The 17,192-nt window shown below is 32.5% G+C and overlaps 2 protein-coding genes and 1 long non-coding RNA gene across 4 annotated transcripts in view; 1 reads left to right on the plus strand and 2 right to left on the minus strand.

Moving 5' to 3' along the window:
* The window catches only part of LOC134273019 (copine-5-like), a 7,616-nt gene extending 7,461 nt beyond the window's left edge, over nt 1-155 (minus strand). Inside the window, exon 1 of the mRNA XM_062755192.1 lies at nt 9-155. Within this exon, the coding sequence (XP_062611176.1) occupies nt 9-82 (74 nt within the window). The 5' untranslated portion in view covers nt 83-155. The remainder of the gene's footprint in view (nt 1-8) is intronic.
* Nucleotides 156-2,640: 2,485 nt separating this feature from the next.
* On the plus strand, nt 2,641-16,609 carry LOC134273020 (large ribosomal subunit protein eL20-like). Its single transcript, XM_062755193.1, has 5 exons — nt 2,641-2,695; nt 3,078-3,257; nt 14,056-14,185; nt 14,659-14,768; nt 16,460-16,609. The coding sequence occupies exons 1-5, from the start codon at nt 2,678-2,680 to the stop codon at nt 16,550-16,552; spliced, it is 531 nt and encodes a 176-aa protein (XP_062611177.1). The 5' UTR covers nt 2,641-2,677; the 3' UTR covers nt 16,553-16,609.
* On the minus strand, nt 4,448-8,591 carry LOC134273021 (uncharacterized). Of its 2 annotated transcripts, none has more exons than XR_009993337.1 (4): nt 7,664-8,591; nt 6,839-6,904; nt 6,051-6,495; nt 4,448-5,556 (listed from the first exon to the last, which is right to left on the minus strand). It is a non-coding gene; the product is annotated as an uncharacterized LOC134273021 (long non-coding RNA). The 2 variants fall into 2 exon arrangements; XR_009993336.1 differs by having other exon boundaries at nt 7,668-7,784.
* Nucleotides 16,610-17,192: the final 583 nt, after the last annotated feature.

Below are 17,192 nucleotides of genomic sequence, written 5' to 3' on the forward strand. Positions count from 1 at the left end.
GCACCCACCTGCATGACACAGAGAGTTCTACTAGGGTGGCAGGGGCCACACCCGTCCCAGGTTGAAATGCTCCGCTTGCCATTTTCGGTTATTTGCGAGTTACTGACCCGAAATTGCGTCGGGCGCGGTGGCGGATTTACCAAGCCTTTGGTGGGATTTCGTAATTTATTATACTTCTGTTAAAATGTTTCCTATATAAAGTTCAGAAGGTAAAATAGCTATCTTTTATAGTTCACGCATAGCAAAGCTATACCCCGGGGTATAGTTTTTGCTATCCACCCTCGGAAAATTTTCATGCAATTTTTGCCTCCAATTTTGATTTCCAGCGATAAATCTATTGACTGATGATGTCATAATGACTTCAGTAGCATTGTGACGTCATCAGGATTTCAGATTATTCTTGCAGTATTATCTTACTCCCAAAAAATTCAGACCTTAGAAATCATAATATACATCAGTATAATAAAACACTTATCCACTGTTTGTGAGTGGGATAGCTCTTTTATCAAACCCTTGACAGGAACTATTCCCCTCGGGCAAGCCCTCGGGGAATAGTTCCCTGTCGCGGGTTTGATAAAAGAGCTATCCCACTCACAACCATTGGATAAGTGTATAATATTCGCATCTCATTTTCTACGCACTTCCTCGATATTTGCGAAATGTTCGACAGGAAAACCCAGTTCTTATGCTAATACTGCAATTATACATACTATTAATTATTAAATTGACAGTGAGAAAAAAGTCTGAGTGAGTTTTTCAAATCAAAATTAATTAAACATGTTAAACTTACAACTAAATCAAGGGAATAAAACAACTCTCTCAACATTATAGTCTTTTTAAAAAGCAAGGCCTTGTCCGAAGGAACCGGGTGGTGGTGGGTGGGCCGGGTTAATAAGATATGTGGGGAAAAAAAGAAATCGTATGATAGCGTTTCTTTCTTTAACCCCCCCCCTTTCCCCAAAGAAAACTAACTCAAAAAATTTTAATTATAAAATTTAGCTTATTTTTCTAAATGTACATGAAAGCAGAGATAAACGTTCTGAATTGAAGAAAAATTTACGAACAAAAAATACAGATCTATTATTAAATTAATTCATGATATGATTTATACTGATATATTTAACATTTGTTTAAAAAAAATGAATTTTATAGTAGGCGGCTATATTCATTCATTCATTCATTCATTCATTCATTCATTCATTCATTCATTCATTCATTCATTTTCATTTATTTATTTATTTATTTATTTATTTATTTATTTATTTATTTATTTGAAATGTTTTAATTTAATAATATAAATATTAAATAATCTCATGCGCATGCAATTAATATTGTATTGATTTATTCAACTTTTTCCCCCCCACTTTTTTTTAAGGCTACGTACATAATTTTCCCCTGTATAAGTAACCTGTTTCGTATTATATCTAAGATATAAGTTATAAATTATTAAATATACACATATAATATGTAGAAAGTATATTATTATTAAAAAGAAAGATATCTTTTTGTCAGCCCGCTAGCTGTTCATTATATGTTACAGTATTGTATTTCAAGTCCTAGAACCCGTTGTACATGTACCTGCTTCAGTTTTAAGCTACAATATATACTTGATCTCAGAATAATCCCGAAGGGACATTCCTGTATAAAAATAAAACTAATACTAAGCTCTCCATTTTGTTTCACATTTTTCCGTACCCCAAGGAATGACATTTTTTAAATAAAATATTATTTTATGAAACATATTTTAAAATAACAGTATTCAAGAACAAAAGTCCATGAAACAATTACAATGTAGGAGTAAAATAGCAAATACGGACCTCTAAAACATCACTGAGGTGTGGGATCAGGTGCCATGAAGGAGTAAGCATCCCCTGCCGACCGGTCTGATTGGGTCACACCTGCCGAGTACTCCTTGTCATGATCAAGAAGTAACGAAAAAAATCCGTCGTCAATATTCAGTGTATAAATAATGGACTAACCATTAGTATGAAAAACGTCAGTCAGCATTTGACTCAATGATAAATTGACTATTTGGTGACAAGGTCATTGTATGACACATTCACAAAGTATTATTACAGCTGAAAAATACAAAATTTTAGATAAAACTGACCTAGCTTTTGTAAAAATTCATATATACTCACTGAACATGTGAAGAACTGTATTTTATGTGCATTTTATTACAGCGTCTTCAGGAGGGAGAGTAATGTTCATTGAAAGACTGCATATGTCTGATATGGTCTTTCGACTTTTTGTTACACACAAGTGTTTTACGACAGGACACCCTCCCCCCCCCCCCCCAATATAGACCCCGGGCCTTTTTCTTTTTTTCCCCAAATTATATATAGATGGCACATTTGCAATGTGCATGAATGACATTCATAAAATTAGGCCTAATGCAATCCATAAATTCAGAAAATTTGCTGAAAAACACAAACATCTTATTTAAAAAATCTACCCCACTCTTTATATGATATAGAAATTTGCAGAGTTACTTAGTGTACATAGTAAATTTACCAAAAATGACTTTGAACCCCCTTTAGAATACGTGCAACCCCCTGTCGTATGGAAATGTATTATACAGAAAGTTGGATCCGCGCGTTTTATTTGGTACTTCCGCTTTTACAGTGAGCTCACGCGAGAAGAAACGCGATTTTGCCTTTTCCTCGTGTCCACCATAATGAAAGCTCGTGGAGATGTAATTTCAATTAAATTTATATTTTTGTTGAATTTGATTGCATTTCTCTTTGTAATGATGTAAACACAAATAAATATAGTTCTAGTATCTTCAGTTAGGTGTACATTTTTCACTTAAAACCCCACTGATTAGGGAGAAACGACATTATTGATAAAAGGGGGGATGGATGCCATGTGCTGTTTTGGATTTATTGTCAGATGTACATTTCGCTCAGAATCTTTGCTTTGACGTTTATTCATTGATCAATATTCGTGTATATTACAAAGTAAACAAATGATATGCGCAATGTACATTACACAAATATTTTCACTGTGTGACTTACTGACTATGTAATGTATGCATAGAAAATAAGTTTGGAATTCATTTTTATTATTTTTTCCAGTTGAAGGAGTACCAGGTGGTCGGGCGGATGATGCCCCGCCCCAGGGACCGTACCCCTGCCCTGTACCAAATGAAAATCTTTGCCCCAGACAAGTGTACAGCTAAGTCTAGGTTTTGGTACTTTGTGTCACAACTGAAGAAAATGAAGAAGACCCAGGGGGAAATTCTCCAATGCAGAGAGGTGAGTATTTTAGATGGTTCAAATCCTGTAAGTATGGAATATGGTATTGGTTATAATCAATGAATATCATAGGTAATTGCATAAATATTGCATTCATTGTAAACATTTCAATTATGACACTGAAGAACTGACAAAGGTTGCAGTGTTCATTCTAATCTCAGCGATATTTTCGAGGCGGGTAAAGAATTTGTACTGAACAATGTGCCTTTCCGAAGAGCGTCATTAAAAATTTTAGTTTGAATAAATCTTCAGAGATTATGCTCATTCCTGAACCTTTTAAGTTTATGCCAAGCTATTTTTAAATAACTGTATAAAATTTTGAGGAGGTAAGAATTGATATATTACTGATGATGTAGATGGCAGAAAGCTCGCAGACAGTTTGGGAAGTGCTTTAAATAACCTCCTAAAGTGTTTATCTGCCAAAAAATAAATGCACACCAACATAAGATCCCTCGTCTAGTTGTGTTTACTGGCTTGAACGAGTGTTATGTTGGACAACTGTATTCAGTGACATTATGATTTTCTGTACACTGTATTTTGTAAGCACTAGAAAAGTGCACACTGTGTCTGTGTATGTGTACTTGATAAAGCGGGCTTCATATTTTATCGACTTTGCCACTGACAACACTGCGCTAATTCATGAATACCAATAAGATTTAATAATAAATACATTACTTGGCAAGGAAGGTGTACATGTAGTCCTAATTCATGATAACAAACAACTCTGTACAAAATGATTGCACTAAATTTTAAATATCGTATAATCCCTATTAACCGCCCAGAACGCTTAAAAAATTGCGAAAAGGGGGCGGTTATTATGGTATTTTCTTTATAATATTTAATGTCATATTTTTTTAACTTCAAAAAACTTTTGAAAAAATATAAATACAGAGAGCCACAAAAATAATGTCTAACTTCACTTTAAGGACATACCCAAGGTACCTTACGTACTGATAACTTTTCAAGATATTCTAAATTTAAACTTATAATAACATTATATGTTCTTAGACAAAAAAAAATCAACATGCATTACCAGGGATTTTAAAAAGATATCAAATTATGAAAAATTTTGCATTATTCAAAGAAAATGTACAAAAATTACAAAACATAAATTTCAGATTTTTTTTTTCATCATAAATTGTTTTAGAAGAGGTGTACAAATCCATATACAGACATTAAAAGTATTACCCATACCAAAAAAAGGTACAGATTAGGCATGCCTATTCTTGATAAATATAGGCACAAAAAAGGTATACTTTAAGTATACAAGTTTGGAACCACTTCTTCAAGTATAGGTAGCAAATTGGTACAAAAAAGGCATACTAAAGGTATACTTTTCAATGATTCATTTTTTCTATTTCACATATAGGTACATTTTAGGCACACATAAAACATTAGATTGAGCAGTGAGGCATACCTAAAGTATGCCTATACATAGTATGGCATATAATTCTAACAGTCAGATATGTACATTTTAGGTATACCTAAAAGGTGCCTACATATCAATCTATTAGGTACCTTCAAGGCTGTGCCAAAAGTATGCCAGAGGTATACCAAAAGTATACCTACAAGGTACCTATATTGTACCAAAAGCATTAATAGGCACATTTTAGGTACTAAAAAAAGCACAATATTGGCACATCATCTAACTAGACCAGTAGGTACATTCCAGGCATACCTAAAAGGTGCCTACATATCAATCTATTAGGTACCTTCAAGGCTGTGCCAAAAGTATGCCAGAGGTATACCAAAAGTATACCTACAAGGTACCTATATTGTACCAAAGGCATTAATAGGCACATTTAAGGTACTAAAAAAGCACAATATTGGCACATCATCTAACTAGACCAGTAGGTACATTCCAGGCATACCTAAAAAGTGCCTACATATCAATCTATTAGGTACCTTCAAGGCTGTGCCAAAAGTATGCCAGAGGTATACCAAAAGTATACCTACAAGGTACCTATATTGTACCAAAAGCTTTAATAGGCACATTTTAGGTACTAAAAAAGCACAATATTGGCACACCGCATAACTATACAAAAAGGTACATTTAAGGCATATCAAAAAATGGGCTTTTGTCGACAAATCAACCACAAAACCCAGTTAAAAATTTCTTTCTCCATCAAATGTTTTTAAATTTTTGGCCTTACATGAAAAATACATACTTATCATTCCTTGTGAATGGGGCAGGACTATATTAAGGAAGAATTTAACACTAATTATCAGGTACAAGTAAAAATTTATTATATGATGCTACATGAAAATATATATGAAAAATATCTCTTTTAAATCCTATCTATAAACAGTCAGGGGTGTGATTGAAATCCATCATTTTTAAAAATGATGATTTTCAGTCATTAAATTGATTTTTAATAATGATGGAAATTCATCTTTTTTTAGTAAAATGATGAAAAACAGTCATTTCTATTTTGAAATTTATTTTAGAAATAGAGTTATCTCTGAAAATAAAAATGACTGTTTTTCATCATTTTTTATCAAATTGTTAGGTCTGGGCGCACTTAATTATCTCATTAGTTTTACGGGGCGCACTAAATTATTTTGGTTTCAATTACTTGTCAAGATGTTTCTCTACACAAGGGTCTATGGCAGGATAGTGTACTATATCTAATTACTGTAGTGAATGGGATGGGAAAATTGACTTGAGAATGGAAATATGATGAAAAGACGTCATATTTACAAAAATAAGAAAATTGTGTACATTATATACTTAGAAGAAATGACCATTATCCATCATTTTCAAAAATGACTGATTTCAGTACCACCCCTGACTGATAAACAGAATCTATATATGACAAATCTCCTATATTAAAAAAAAAATTAATATTGTTACCTTTAACAAAATAATGATATTTAATATCATTCTTTGCAAGAAAAAAATAAACACACCTTTTCAGCATATACAAAACATAATTAATGTAATTTAAATACACAAAGACACCGTAAAGGTACTGAAAGTATACTCCATGTCATGTCCTTTTTTGGCCACACATTATTCACTTGCTGCATGTGCAATTTATGTAATCTTCATTACTTTCATAGAGTTCCTACCCAATTGGCACCACAGAATTTCTGCACAGTAATAGACCCTTTACCAGGGTAAATCCTCGTTGCTGTACAGTTGCGATTTTCATCTGGACTCCTTATAAAAACTGATCCTCCATTTGAATGTACCACGCAATTCCTTCTTTCTTCTTTCATGCCATTCCCTTCAATTCTGAAAAAGTTGTTGCTCTTGAGTCTTCACTTACTGAGTGACATTTGAAATTATTTTCAAAAATATTAAATAGATGAAACCCATGCCTGAATCTATAGGGGAGGGGTCCGGGGGTCTGGAACTTCCTTCCTACTTGCATTATGTATATATTATGTTATTAAATGTAAATATACTTAATCAATTAAAAGTGATTTGGACACCCCCCCCCCACCCCTACCCTGTGAAGATCTGAAATTCCTAAAATTTACAATGTAGTTTGATAAGTGGTGATTAATTTTACTATTATTATATATATATATATATGTATTTTTTTTTCAAAAATCAGATTAGATTTCATACTTACTGACAGAGTTATAGTCTTTATGCATTTCCCCCAAGTTTAGAATGACTACAGGGGACAAGAATTTTGCTGAAAAAGAAAGTTTGTTCATGAAATTATGTGATATTATTATTAACAAAGTTTACACTAATTTGCATACATTCTTATTTTTTTTTAAATATAATACTGAAACACTGTCACTCTGAATTAAATGATGTGTGTCATACCCCCCCCCCCCCCCCCCCCCCCCGGCATGAACCAAGTGGAGAAATAGGGGTTGAAATGATTTTATGTAAACTTATAACATAAATTCAAATCAGTTAATTTTGTTATCTTATGTTTTATAAATGCTGTAATTTTGATACTTTAAATTAAAACATGTTAAAAATTACCCCCCCCCCCCCATTTTTTTTTATATAGAGATCTTTACTTTATATTTCAAATTCCATATGCCAATGATTAAATTTTCACACTGATCATTTGAATTTCTGTTTGTTATTATCGCCATGCCCATGCAGAGGCTACTGTACATAACCTGTTCCGCGATATTGACACATTAATTACTCGTATAATTTTTTTTAAAAGACTCTGAAACTGTGAAACACTTTTTATGTCTTGTTACACATCAGGTTAAACAAAATAATTATTATTTATATGTCTTTACTTCATGTGTAGGCTGCAGCACTGGCTACACGGCCATCTTGAATCAAAACAAACCAAAAATCTACGGTACAATTACCTAGAATTTCGTAAAATTTTACTTGATAATCACATTCTAATGCATTCTTTACGGGCACAAATACATTAACAACAAGCAGCATAAAAATTTACACTGAAATAAAGACTCACCGACCTATAATTCTCCGATTTCTTTTTGAGGTTTTCATCTCGGCCAATTTTCAAATCGTCTCTGTAATGTCCGCGCTATCCACTGACCAATCGTAGACTTCGCTGGAGTCACGTGATTTTATTAAATTATTCATAAAATATTTCGTGTAAACAATTAATAATTATAACAATGAACATTTAACAATTATTTAATGAAGCCCCAACTTAAACTGAAAGCCGATTGCGATGAAATCCTTGAAATTTAGCGTGGCTATTTTGGGCAAATAATTGAACCGCCATCTTGAACGCCATTACTATTTTGTGTTTGTTTACATAACTAATAACTCTCAAATTGATTAGGCCCCCTTATTTTTTTTTAATTATTCATAATTTTCTTACGTGTTGGATTTCAACTAAAATCTTTATTAATGTAACTGACACAAGAGAGTGATACAAACATCGAAATACATGTATATATGGACCATCATGTAAATTATAACATGTATACAATCCATAAATGCTTAGTATGTGAATAATTATAAATGATAAGCACCTGTATTTTGTGCATCTTGGGGGCTATTATTTGTATGAAATTTCTGTAAATGTACACATTTTTTTTTACTGCTACTTCCTAACTACCGGTAATAGTTAAAGCATTTCTATTTATTTCATTCTGTAATTTATTCTTTTGTATTTTACCCATTAATGTTGAGCTGAAAAATCTAATGAAATCACCATTTTGTCATGTTTGTGGAGAACTACATGTGATACACGAACAATTTCTGCAGGGTGAAGGTCATTCGGTATTAACACCTGTACGTGTCACTGAAGAATACTGTGGAAATCAACATCGTTTTGCATTCAAAGATAAACAAAGTCTATTTCAAAATACACCAGTAACTGGTCTAATGGATATAAATATATAAATTCTCACCCTATAAAGTTAATTTAAACATCCCAAACATTTTTGTAGTTAAACGTACGAGAGAGAGAGAGAGAGAGAGAGAGAGAGAGAGAGAGAGAGAGAGAGATGCCGTGATCGCGTAATGGGACCTCTACTGGACATAGAGATGTGCATATAAATTTTATTACTGATAATTTATAATACAAAGTTGTATCTGTTACAACTAGAGGGGTTTGCTAGCAAACCTGGTTTTAAAAAAAAATGTATTTAGTTTTTAAAACGGTTAATATCCTAATAGTTTATCAGTTTATTCACATAGTTAAAAACATTCATTTATCATTAAATTATTCAAGAGCAAAAGAAATTAAAGAATAATACTGCAAGAATAATACTGAGAAGCATCGTAACTAAGCCGATTTGGCTGTTGATTACATGACTTTGTGTCCACTTCACTAGATGCACGGACTATACCTGATCTCTCTGTGGATTACCTGTGTATTGTGTGCGTTCAAGCGGAAAGTGATTTCCTGTTTCTAATTGATATATACATATTTCACAGTATTGCAGAATTAGTTTTATAAATGCAACAAGTTGATAAAATGACATGTAAAAAAAATAATAATAATTTAGCAAGTGTGTGTGTGTAGGGGGGGGGGGGGGGGGGTCAATGGTCAATATAATTGTATAGTGTTTATAAGACAATCCCCTATGTCTTAGAGAATGTTAATCAAAGTTACTAAGAACTGACACTCTGTAAGACAAACTAGGGCATATTTTAAGAACAGAAATGGATCTTTACCTTTTATTTTCCTTAAGAAGATTAATTGAATTAATGATAATTACATATTTGGCATTTGAGAGTATTCAGTAACAATGTTATCACCCCTCCCCATTTTTTCTTTCCACAACACCACTATATATTATACTGAGGACTTGAAATAATGATGTTAAATCTGAAGTATAATGTAATTAAAAATTAAATGCACAAATTGTTGAATGATGATTCAACCCCACCCCCCACAACCCCACCCCGCTACAAAGAATCAGTCATATAATAAAGTATTTAAATTCAGGCACTTTGAAAAATGACTGAGTCCAAATTAGGTACATTTTAGGCACACTGGAAAATATATAAGTTCAACATAGGTACATTTCTGGCACACTGAAAAATGACAAAGTTCATAGTAGGTAAGATGGAAAATATCTAAGTCCAAAATAGGTACATTTTAGGCACACTGAAAAATGACAGAGTCTAAAATAGGCACATTTCAGGCACACTGTGAAATGACAAAGTCCAAATTAGGTACATTTTAGGTACACTGAAAAATGACAAAGTCTAAAGTAGGCACATTTCAGGCACACCGTAAAATGACAAAGTCCAAATTAGGTACATTTTAGGTACACTAGAAAAAAATTAAGTTCATTTTTGGCACAGAATAGGTATGCCTTTTCTGTACCTATAATAGTAGGCACACATTAGGTACTGAAAAGGCACAAAAAAAGTATGCCTATATGTACCTTTTTTTTGTATGGGTACACACAGGTCCTTCAATTAGTGGAACTCTTCAGCTCCAGGGAAGAACCCATTCAAGTTCGAACTACGTTGCGTATGACCTTAAGGGAAGATAATCCTTTAACCAAATTATGCTAAATGATTCATTTTCCACTGAGAAATTGGATAATATACAAGTTTCATTTTCACTTTCTTCAAATTTTGGCAGACTTTTGATACAGTTCTAGATGATTTTAATCACTGTACACAGGGATTAATATAGGTTTTTGGGGAAACTACCCTTTCTGAAGAAATTGGGAAAGTCAGCCGGGGTCTGGGAACCACTCGAGCAAGTGCAGGGCAGGCCCTGCTTGGGGGCAAATTGAATTTCAGCATTTTTATGACCATTTAAAGTGCATGTAGTAGCAAATTAAAACCATATTTCTCATATACTGAAAAATTTCACTTTAAATTTTCAGTCTCTGTGACGGAAAAAAACATTTGAGGGTTTTAGCTCTTCTGAGCCAAAGGCTCAAAGAGCTAATGCTATGGCCATTTGTGCGGTGTGCGTAAACTTTTTAGAATATGGGCCATAATTCAAGAACCCCTTGGCCAATCAGTACCAAATTTGTCACAGGGTATCCTTGGCCCAAGGGCTACCATTTATACTAAAATAAGGGTTGGGACCCTTAAACAAGGGGAGACAATCAGGAAAACAAAACCAAAAGTACTGGTTGCTAAAAAATCTTCTTCTCCATAACCACTAGGCAGATTTTCACCAAACTTACATACAAGGATCAGGATATGTCGAAGATTAAAATTTGCACGGGGAATTACCCTGGGGCAAAGGGCGTGGTCTCAAGGTCACTTCAAAGTTGACCTAAATTTACAATTAATAAAAACATGTATATTTTGCTTACTATAAGGACTAGGATCATCAATTCTTGTAAGTTGATGCATCTTACGACTTCACATCATGTTAACTCAAAAGTAGGTCATGGTGACCTACTTTTTAAATTTTGCGGGGATTTCTTTTCAAATTGATTTGAAGGCATATTTTGGACACTTTAAGGCCTATGATCATCAAACTTTGTGAGTTGATGCATCTTGGGTCCTCAAACAATGTCAACTTCAAAGTAGGTCACCGTGACCTACTTTTTGAACTTTATGACTTATCCTTTTAAAATCATTAAATCCCATTATTTCAGACACTGGGAGGTTTAGAATCATCAAATCTTGTACTTTGATGCATCTTGGGACCTTAAGGTAGTCCGATCCTCAGGTTTATAAAATTAGCAGTTAAGTAAGCAAAAATACTCATAAAAGTATCTCTGAATCCACAAAGTTATGTAAATTTATCCACAGTATTTCTTTAAAGTAAAATATTAAAGTTAATCATATTATATAGGGAAAATAGGAAAAGCAAATTGGAATATCAGCAATGTATTTTCTAATTGCAAATTGATCAACAACAATATTTTAAATTAAAAAATGATAGGTATCCAGGCATTTAGAGAAATTGTCATAAATTTTATACTTATTTGGTATTTTTTGTCTTCTATTTCCGTTATGTATTCTATTAAACATAGTGTAAAAGTCTTTTGCTGTCATTGCAAGACACCACAAATCACTTCTGATTTCATATCATGCTAATAATCATTTTTACCAAAGGCTGAATTCAAGAAAATCTTATTTCTCTAAAACTCTATTATTTTTTTCTTTTTATAGGGTACAAATATCAACTTTTATAAAACCTTTTCTAAGACTTCCAATAACCTTGAATTTTATAAAGATGAATAAAATGAAAATTGTTGCATGAAAAAATTTCATTTTCAAGCTTCATTTTGATGCATTTCAAATAAAATATTAATTTTTGGAGTTATCCTTCCTGACTGAGGATCGGATATCCTTAAAACATATTTATGAAAAAGTAGGTCACTGTGACCTACTTTTTGAATTTGTTTTCAAATTGTTTAAAACACATATTTTGATTACCTTCAGACCTACGATCATCAAACTTGGTCAGTAGATGCATCTTGGGTCTTTGAAAAATGTTGACCAAAATGTAGGTCACGATGACCTACTTTCGACATTTTATGGCTATATTTAAGTATCTTAGGTATTTATTGGCTTAGAATCATCAAACTTTGTGAGTCCAGGCATATTTAGTTTTCGGACAGTGACGACCTAAAAGTAGGTCACGGTGACCTACTTTTGACATTTTATGGCTTTATTTACAGATGTAAGTATCTCTGGGACTTATTGGCTTAGAATCATCAAACTTTGTGAGTTGATGCATCTTGGGTTTTCGGAGAGTGATGACCAAAAAGTAGGTCATGGTGACATACTTTTGACATTTTGTGACTATAATTACGTATCTCTGGTACTTATTGACCTAAAATCGTCAAACTTTGTCAGTTGATGCATCTTGGGTTTTCAGAGAATGTCGACCAAAAAATAGTCACAGTGACCTACTTTTGAATATCTCAGGTACGTAACAGCTTAGAATCATCAAACTTTGTCAGTTTAGGCACCTTGTGTTTTCGGAGAACGTCGACCAAAAAGTAGGTCACTGTGACCTACTTTTGACATTTTATGGCTATATTTAATTATATCTGGTACTTATTGGCTCGGAATTATCAAACTTTGTCAGTTGAGGCATCTTAGGGTTTCATTGAATGTCCAACAAGAAGTAGGTCACGGTGACCTAATTTTGAATATCTCAGGTACTTATTGGCTTAGAATCATCAAATTTTGTCAATTTAGGCATTATGGGTTTTTGAATAACGTTGACCAAAAAGTAGGTCACTGTGACCAACTTTTGACATTTGATGGCTATATTTAATTATCTCTGGTACTAATTGGCTTAGAATCGTCAAACTTTGTCAGATGATGCATCTTGGTTTTTCAGAGAATGTTGACCAAAAAGTAGGTCATGGTGACCTACTTTTGAATATCTCAGGTACTTATTTAATTAGAATCATCAGTCTTTGTCAATTAATGTATCTTGAGTCCTCAGAAAATTTCAATCAAAAGGGAGGTCACTGTGACCTACTTATGGTATTTTATAATTATATTATAATATCTTCAGTCTTAACTGGCTAAATATTATCAAACTTTGTAAGTTGATGCATTTTGGGTCTTATGATTCTAAAAGAGTTGGAGGCTTCTAACAGAAGTGATAGATTGTACAATTTGTCAGAAGAGCGATTCAAGGCCCTTGGGCCTCTTGTTGTTATTGTAAGGGGAATATTTTACTCATCAAAAGGGGAAAATTAGATCTTCAGGGGAAATTTTCTCTAGGGGAAAAACATCGAATATCGGTAGTAAATATGCCCTAGATTAATCCCTGGTACAGGGGGCCCTTATTTCCTGACAATTGAAAAACAACTAGGGGCCGCTTATAGGTGCAGGGGCGCTTAATATGGATTATACAGTAAGCCACGTTAAGTACACATAGTGATACATAGGACTGGGATGATACAACTTTTTCTCTATCGATACATATCACGATATTTGAGCCATGATACGATATGTATCACGATATGTTTAATTGCTTATGAAATCTTTTTTTGCATTGAAATAAACAAATTATTTTTTTTCAGATAAGAATAATTTATTCAAAATAGTTGTTTATATGTTGTAAAACAAAAATATTTTAATCAAGTAGTGTTATTTATTATTTATTTCATATCTATATTTATATTTAGCTTATTTATTTTATATATTAAACCCCTAATGTTAAATAAAGAAAGAAAAGTAAAAGTCAGATTTTTTTTGGGCAATATTTCTTCATATTAATGTATCGATATGCGTATCGTCCTCACAGATATCTTGATATATAGATATCTCAATATATCGTCCCAGCCCTAGTGATACAGTATATGTGTTTGTATTTAAGATGACTTGAATGTTCTTTAGGACACAATACACATTTTTCTATTCTCTTCATGGTAAGGAAAATTTAAAAAAAAAGAGTTCTCTACAATTTTACAATATTTTAAAATTATTTTTCAGATGTACGAGAAGCACCCCTTGGTGATCAAGAATATTGGCATCTGGCTGAGATACGTTTCCCGTAGTGGAATTCACAACATGTACCGTGAATACCGCGATCTGACCGCAGCAGGTGCTGTGACTCAGTGCTGTAAGTAATGGGCTGTCATTCAAAAGAAGTATTATAGTGAATCTTAACTAATTGATTATTCCCCAAAATAATGTAAAGAATTTGTTTAAGAGCATAACATGTTCTGTAAAATAGGAAAATTGTCAAATTCATCACATGTCTATATATACTAAAGAAAACAATTCATCACATGTTTATATATATACTATAGAAAACAATTCAAATACTGTATGTTTTTGAGTTATCTTGCGATTCCAGGTATAAATTAAAATATCATTTGAAAAACAAATATTTCTTTTCCGTTGTGTAAATTGATAGAATATCGAGTTTGTCAACAAAGAGAATTTTTATGCTCGTTTTGGAAAATTCCTTTGCAATATGACAGAGTACTTTTTAATGTTCTTTAAATTATTTGTTTACAATGTTATAAATGGATAATTATATTACATTTATATACATTGATAATTTATTAATTATTTCTGTATGTTTTAAAGACCGTGATATGGGAGCCCGTCACAGAGCAAGAGCATCAACGATTCAGATCATCCGAGTGGAACAAGTGGAAGCCTCAAAGACACGCCGACCCAACGTCAAACAGTTCCACGTAAGTCATGAACTGGATTGTTGACCAGATGTTAATACCAATTTGACTAAGGCTTGTCTGAAAATATTTTTTCAAATTTTAGGGTAATGATACTATACCTGTTTTTAAACACTTCCATACTAAATTAACAGTTGAATAAATGAAAAAAAAATGAAGGGACTTAGCCCTGCCCTCATTTAAACTATGTGCATTAATTGAATTCAAGGAAACCTAGAATTTACTGACTAAATTTTTGTGTTACTTTGGCAGAATATGATAAAAGTTTAGTCTTTTGCAAGAATTAAAACATGCATATTAAACACTGTTTTATATCTGAAATTTTATGGAGGCAACTCTTTGCTCTTATCCAGTATGTTATGCCTTAATAAAATTAAGTGCAGGGGAAAAGGATAAATTTTGAATAAAATAATTATTTCTTGGCAATATTCATAACTCCTGAGGAAAAATTGTAACATTTAAGGAGGAACAGGACCTTTCGCTGAAAAAATTCCTGTCAGTGAATTTTTTTTGTATTTTTTATATTACTAATTTTATATGTACTTAACATTTTAAAACAGTCTTGTCATGGGATTTCTTGACTTATTTAAAAGATATCGCCCCACAAATTCCGCCCTGTTTAGAGTTTGTATAGACTTTAGATACTTCATGTTTACGGGCCCATAACGGAGTCTATAATGCGAATTTTTACGCACAAACGATAAATATGATAGATAACACTATATAATCAAATATTTCAGAATATTCATAGTGTTTAAATTATCTGAAAGCAATTGTTTTAATTTTATATAGTATTTGGATGGGATAATTTCTGCATTTTTCAAGGCAGCTTCAACGACAAAAACCTCATTTTTGACAAAATTCTTTGAATAAATATTTCTAAATTTACGATTGAATGTCAGTCCTTCATCGTAATTATTTACTGCATAAATATCACAGGGTGAAGCTTACCTGAATATCGCATAGGACATCGTTGAATTAGACGTAAGCATGATAAAAACGCTTCACGTTTGTATTTTCCGAGTGCGGGAAATCAATTGTGACGTCACACAAAAACATAAACATTCAAAATTATCTAAGTAGAGAGAATATCTGCTACTAACACGAAAAAATATTAATTTAAAAAAATCTGCTTTAGAAATTTATCACGATACATTGACTGTGACCTGTTTATTGTGAAATAAAACTGATCATGACGGGTGTGTGTACTTGATCTCGCTGCATTGAGAATTCAAACACTACGTCTATGACGTCACTGACGTCAGACTGCAGGGTAAAGAGAAACAAATGTGTGGATTGGGCAACTTCACAATATCTAAATGATGGCAAGATCTTTAAAAAAAATTTAATAATAATTTCTAAAATTAAATGTTTAAAAACAATTTTAGAATTTAGAATAAGATTACACAAGAACTGTTGATTTTAACAACGTTTAACATGTATATCATCACCGATTATGACGTAATATGTCTTTTTAGTCATGTGACATGTGTCCTGTCTCCCCTTAACTCTCTTAGTTGACTATTTCATTAAATGCTTAAAATATATAACATATACCAAAACAGAATTCGAGTTGTTATATTGAATGTTTTATGACTTTACCTCTATTCTCAAATATTCAGGAAGAATATTAGTTGTGATAAAAATAATTGTTTTACACTTTAACCTATATTTATCTTTTCTCTATTTTACAGAACAGCAAGATTCGTTTCCCACTCACACACAGGTTGAACAGGAAACTGCACAAGCCAAGATTCACGACATCTCGGCCACACTTAACATTCTAAAACAGTGGTGTTTTAGAGACAGTGCTGTACATACAAATAAAAAAAATACACACAAAATTGTCAGTGTTGTACATTTCAGGGCTCACAGTGTAGTCCACCGTTTTATGGAGATGTACTTATGATGAACGACCAAGCAAGTAAATTTCGAAAGAACTTTTTTTGTCTCCTCCTTTCACTAAAAGTGGGAGATATTGATTTCAGTTTCTCTGTCAGTCAGTCTTTCTGTATCACAAGTTTCTGCTCAATGTCTTGAGAAGCTTTTGAGCTTTTGCAATGAAATTTAATTTTACATAACTCCCATAAACAAGTGTTACAGAAAGGCAGACTGATTGACAAACAGATGGACAGAACACAAGATCCTTTTATTGAAATGGGGGACAATATTAGGAGTTGAAGTGACAATTACACACTTAGTTGAGTTAAATAGGAAAATCATTTTTTGGCCTCTCAAGTTCTCTCCATCTTTTGCAAATGTTTGCAAACCATTTAATTTTATTTCAAACATGGAAATTTGACAGGTACTCTTTTTTTTTTTGGAAAATATGATGAGCCAGATTTTTTATGCATAAAATTTAATACATTTTTCTAAAAGCCCAAATATTCTTACAAATATATGCATATATAGGTGATGAGAGGTTTT

The sequence above is a fragment of the Saccostrea cucullata genome, unplaced genomic scaffold, assembly GCF_032062105.1.
Source record: "Saccostrea cucullata isolate Sc308-1 unplaced genomic scaffold, CSIRO_AGI_Scuc_v1 ctg8085, whole genome shotgun sequence".
Taxonomy (NCBI): domain Eukaryota; kingdom Metazoa; phylum Mollusca; class Bivalvia; order Ostreida; family Ostreidae; genus Saccostrea; species Saccostrea cuccullata.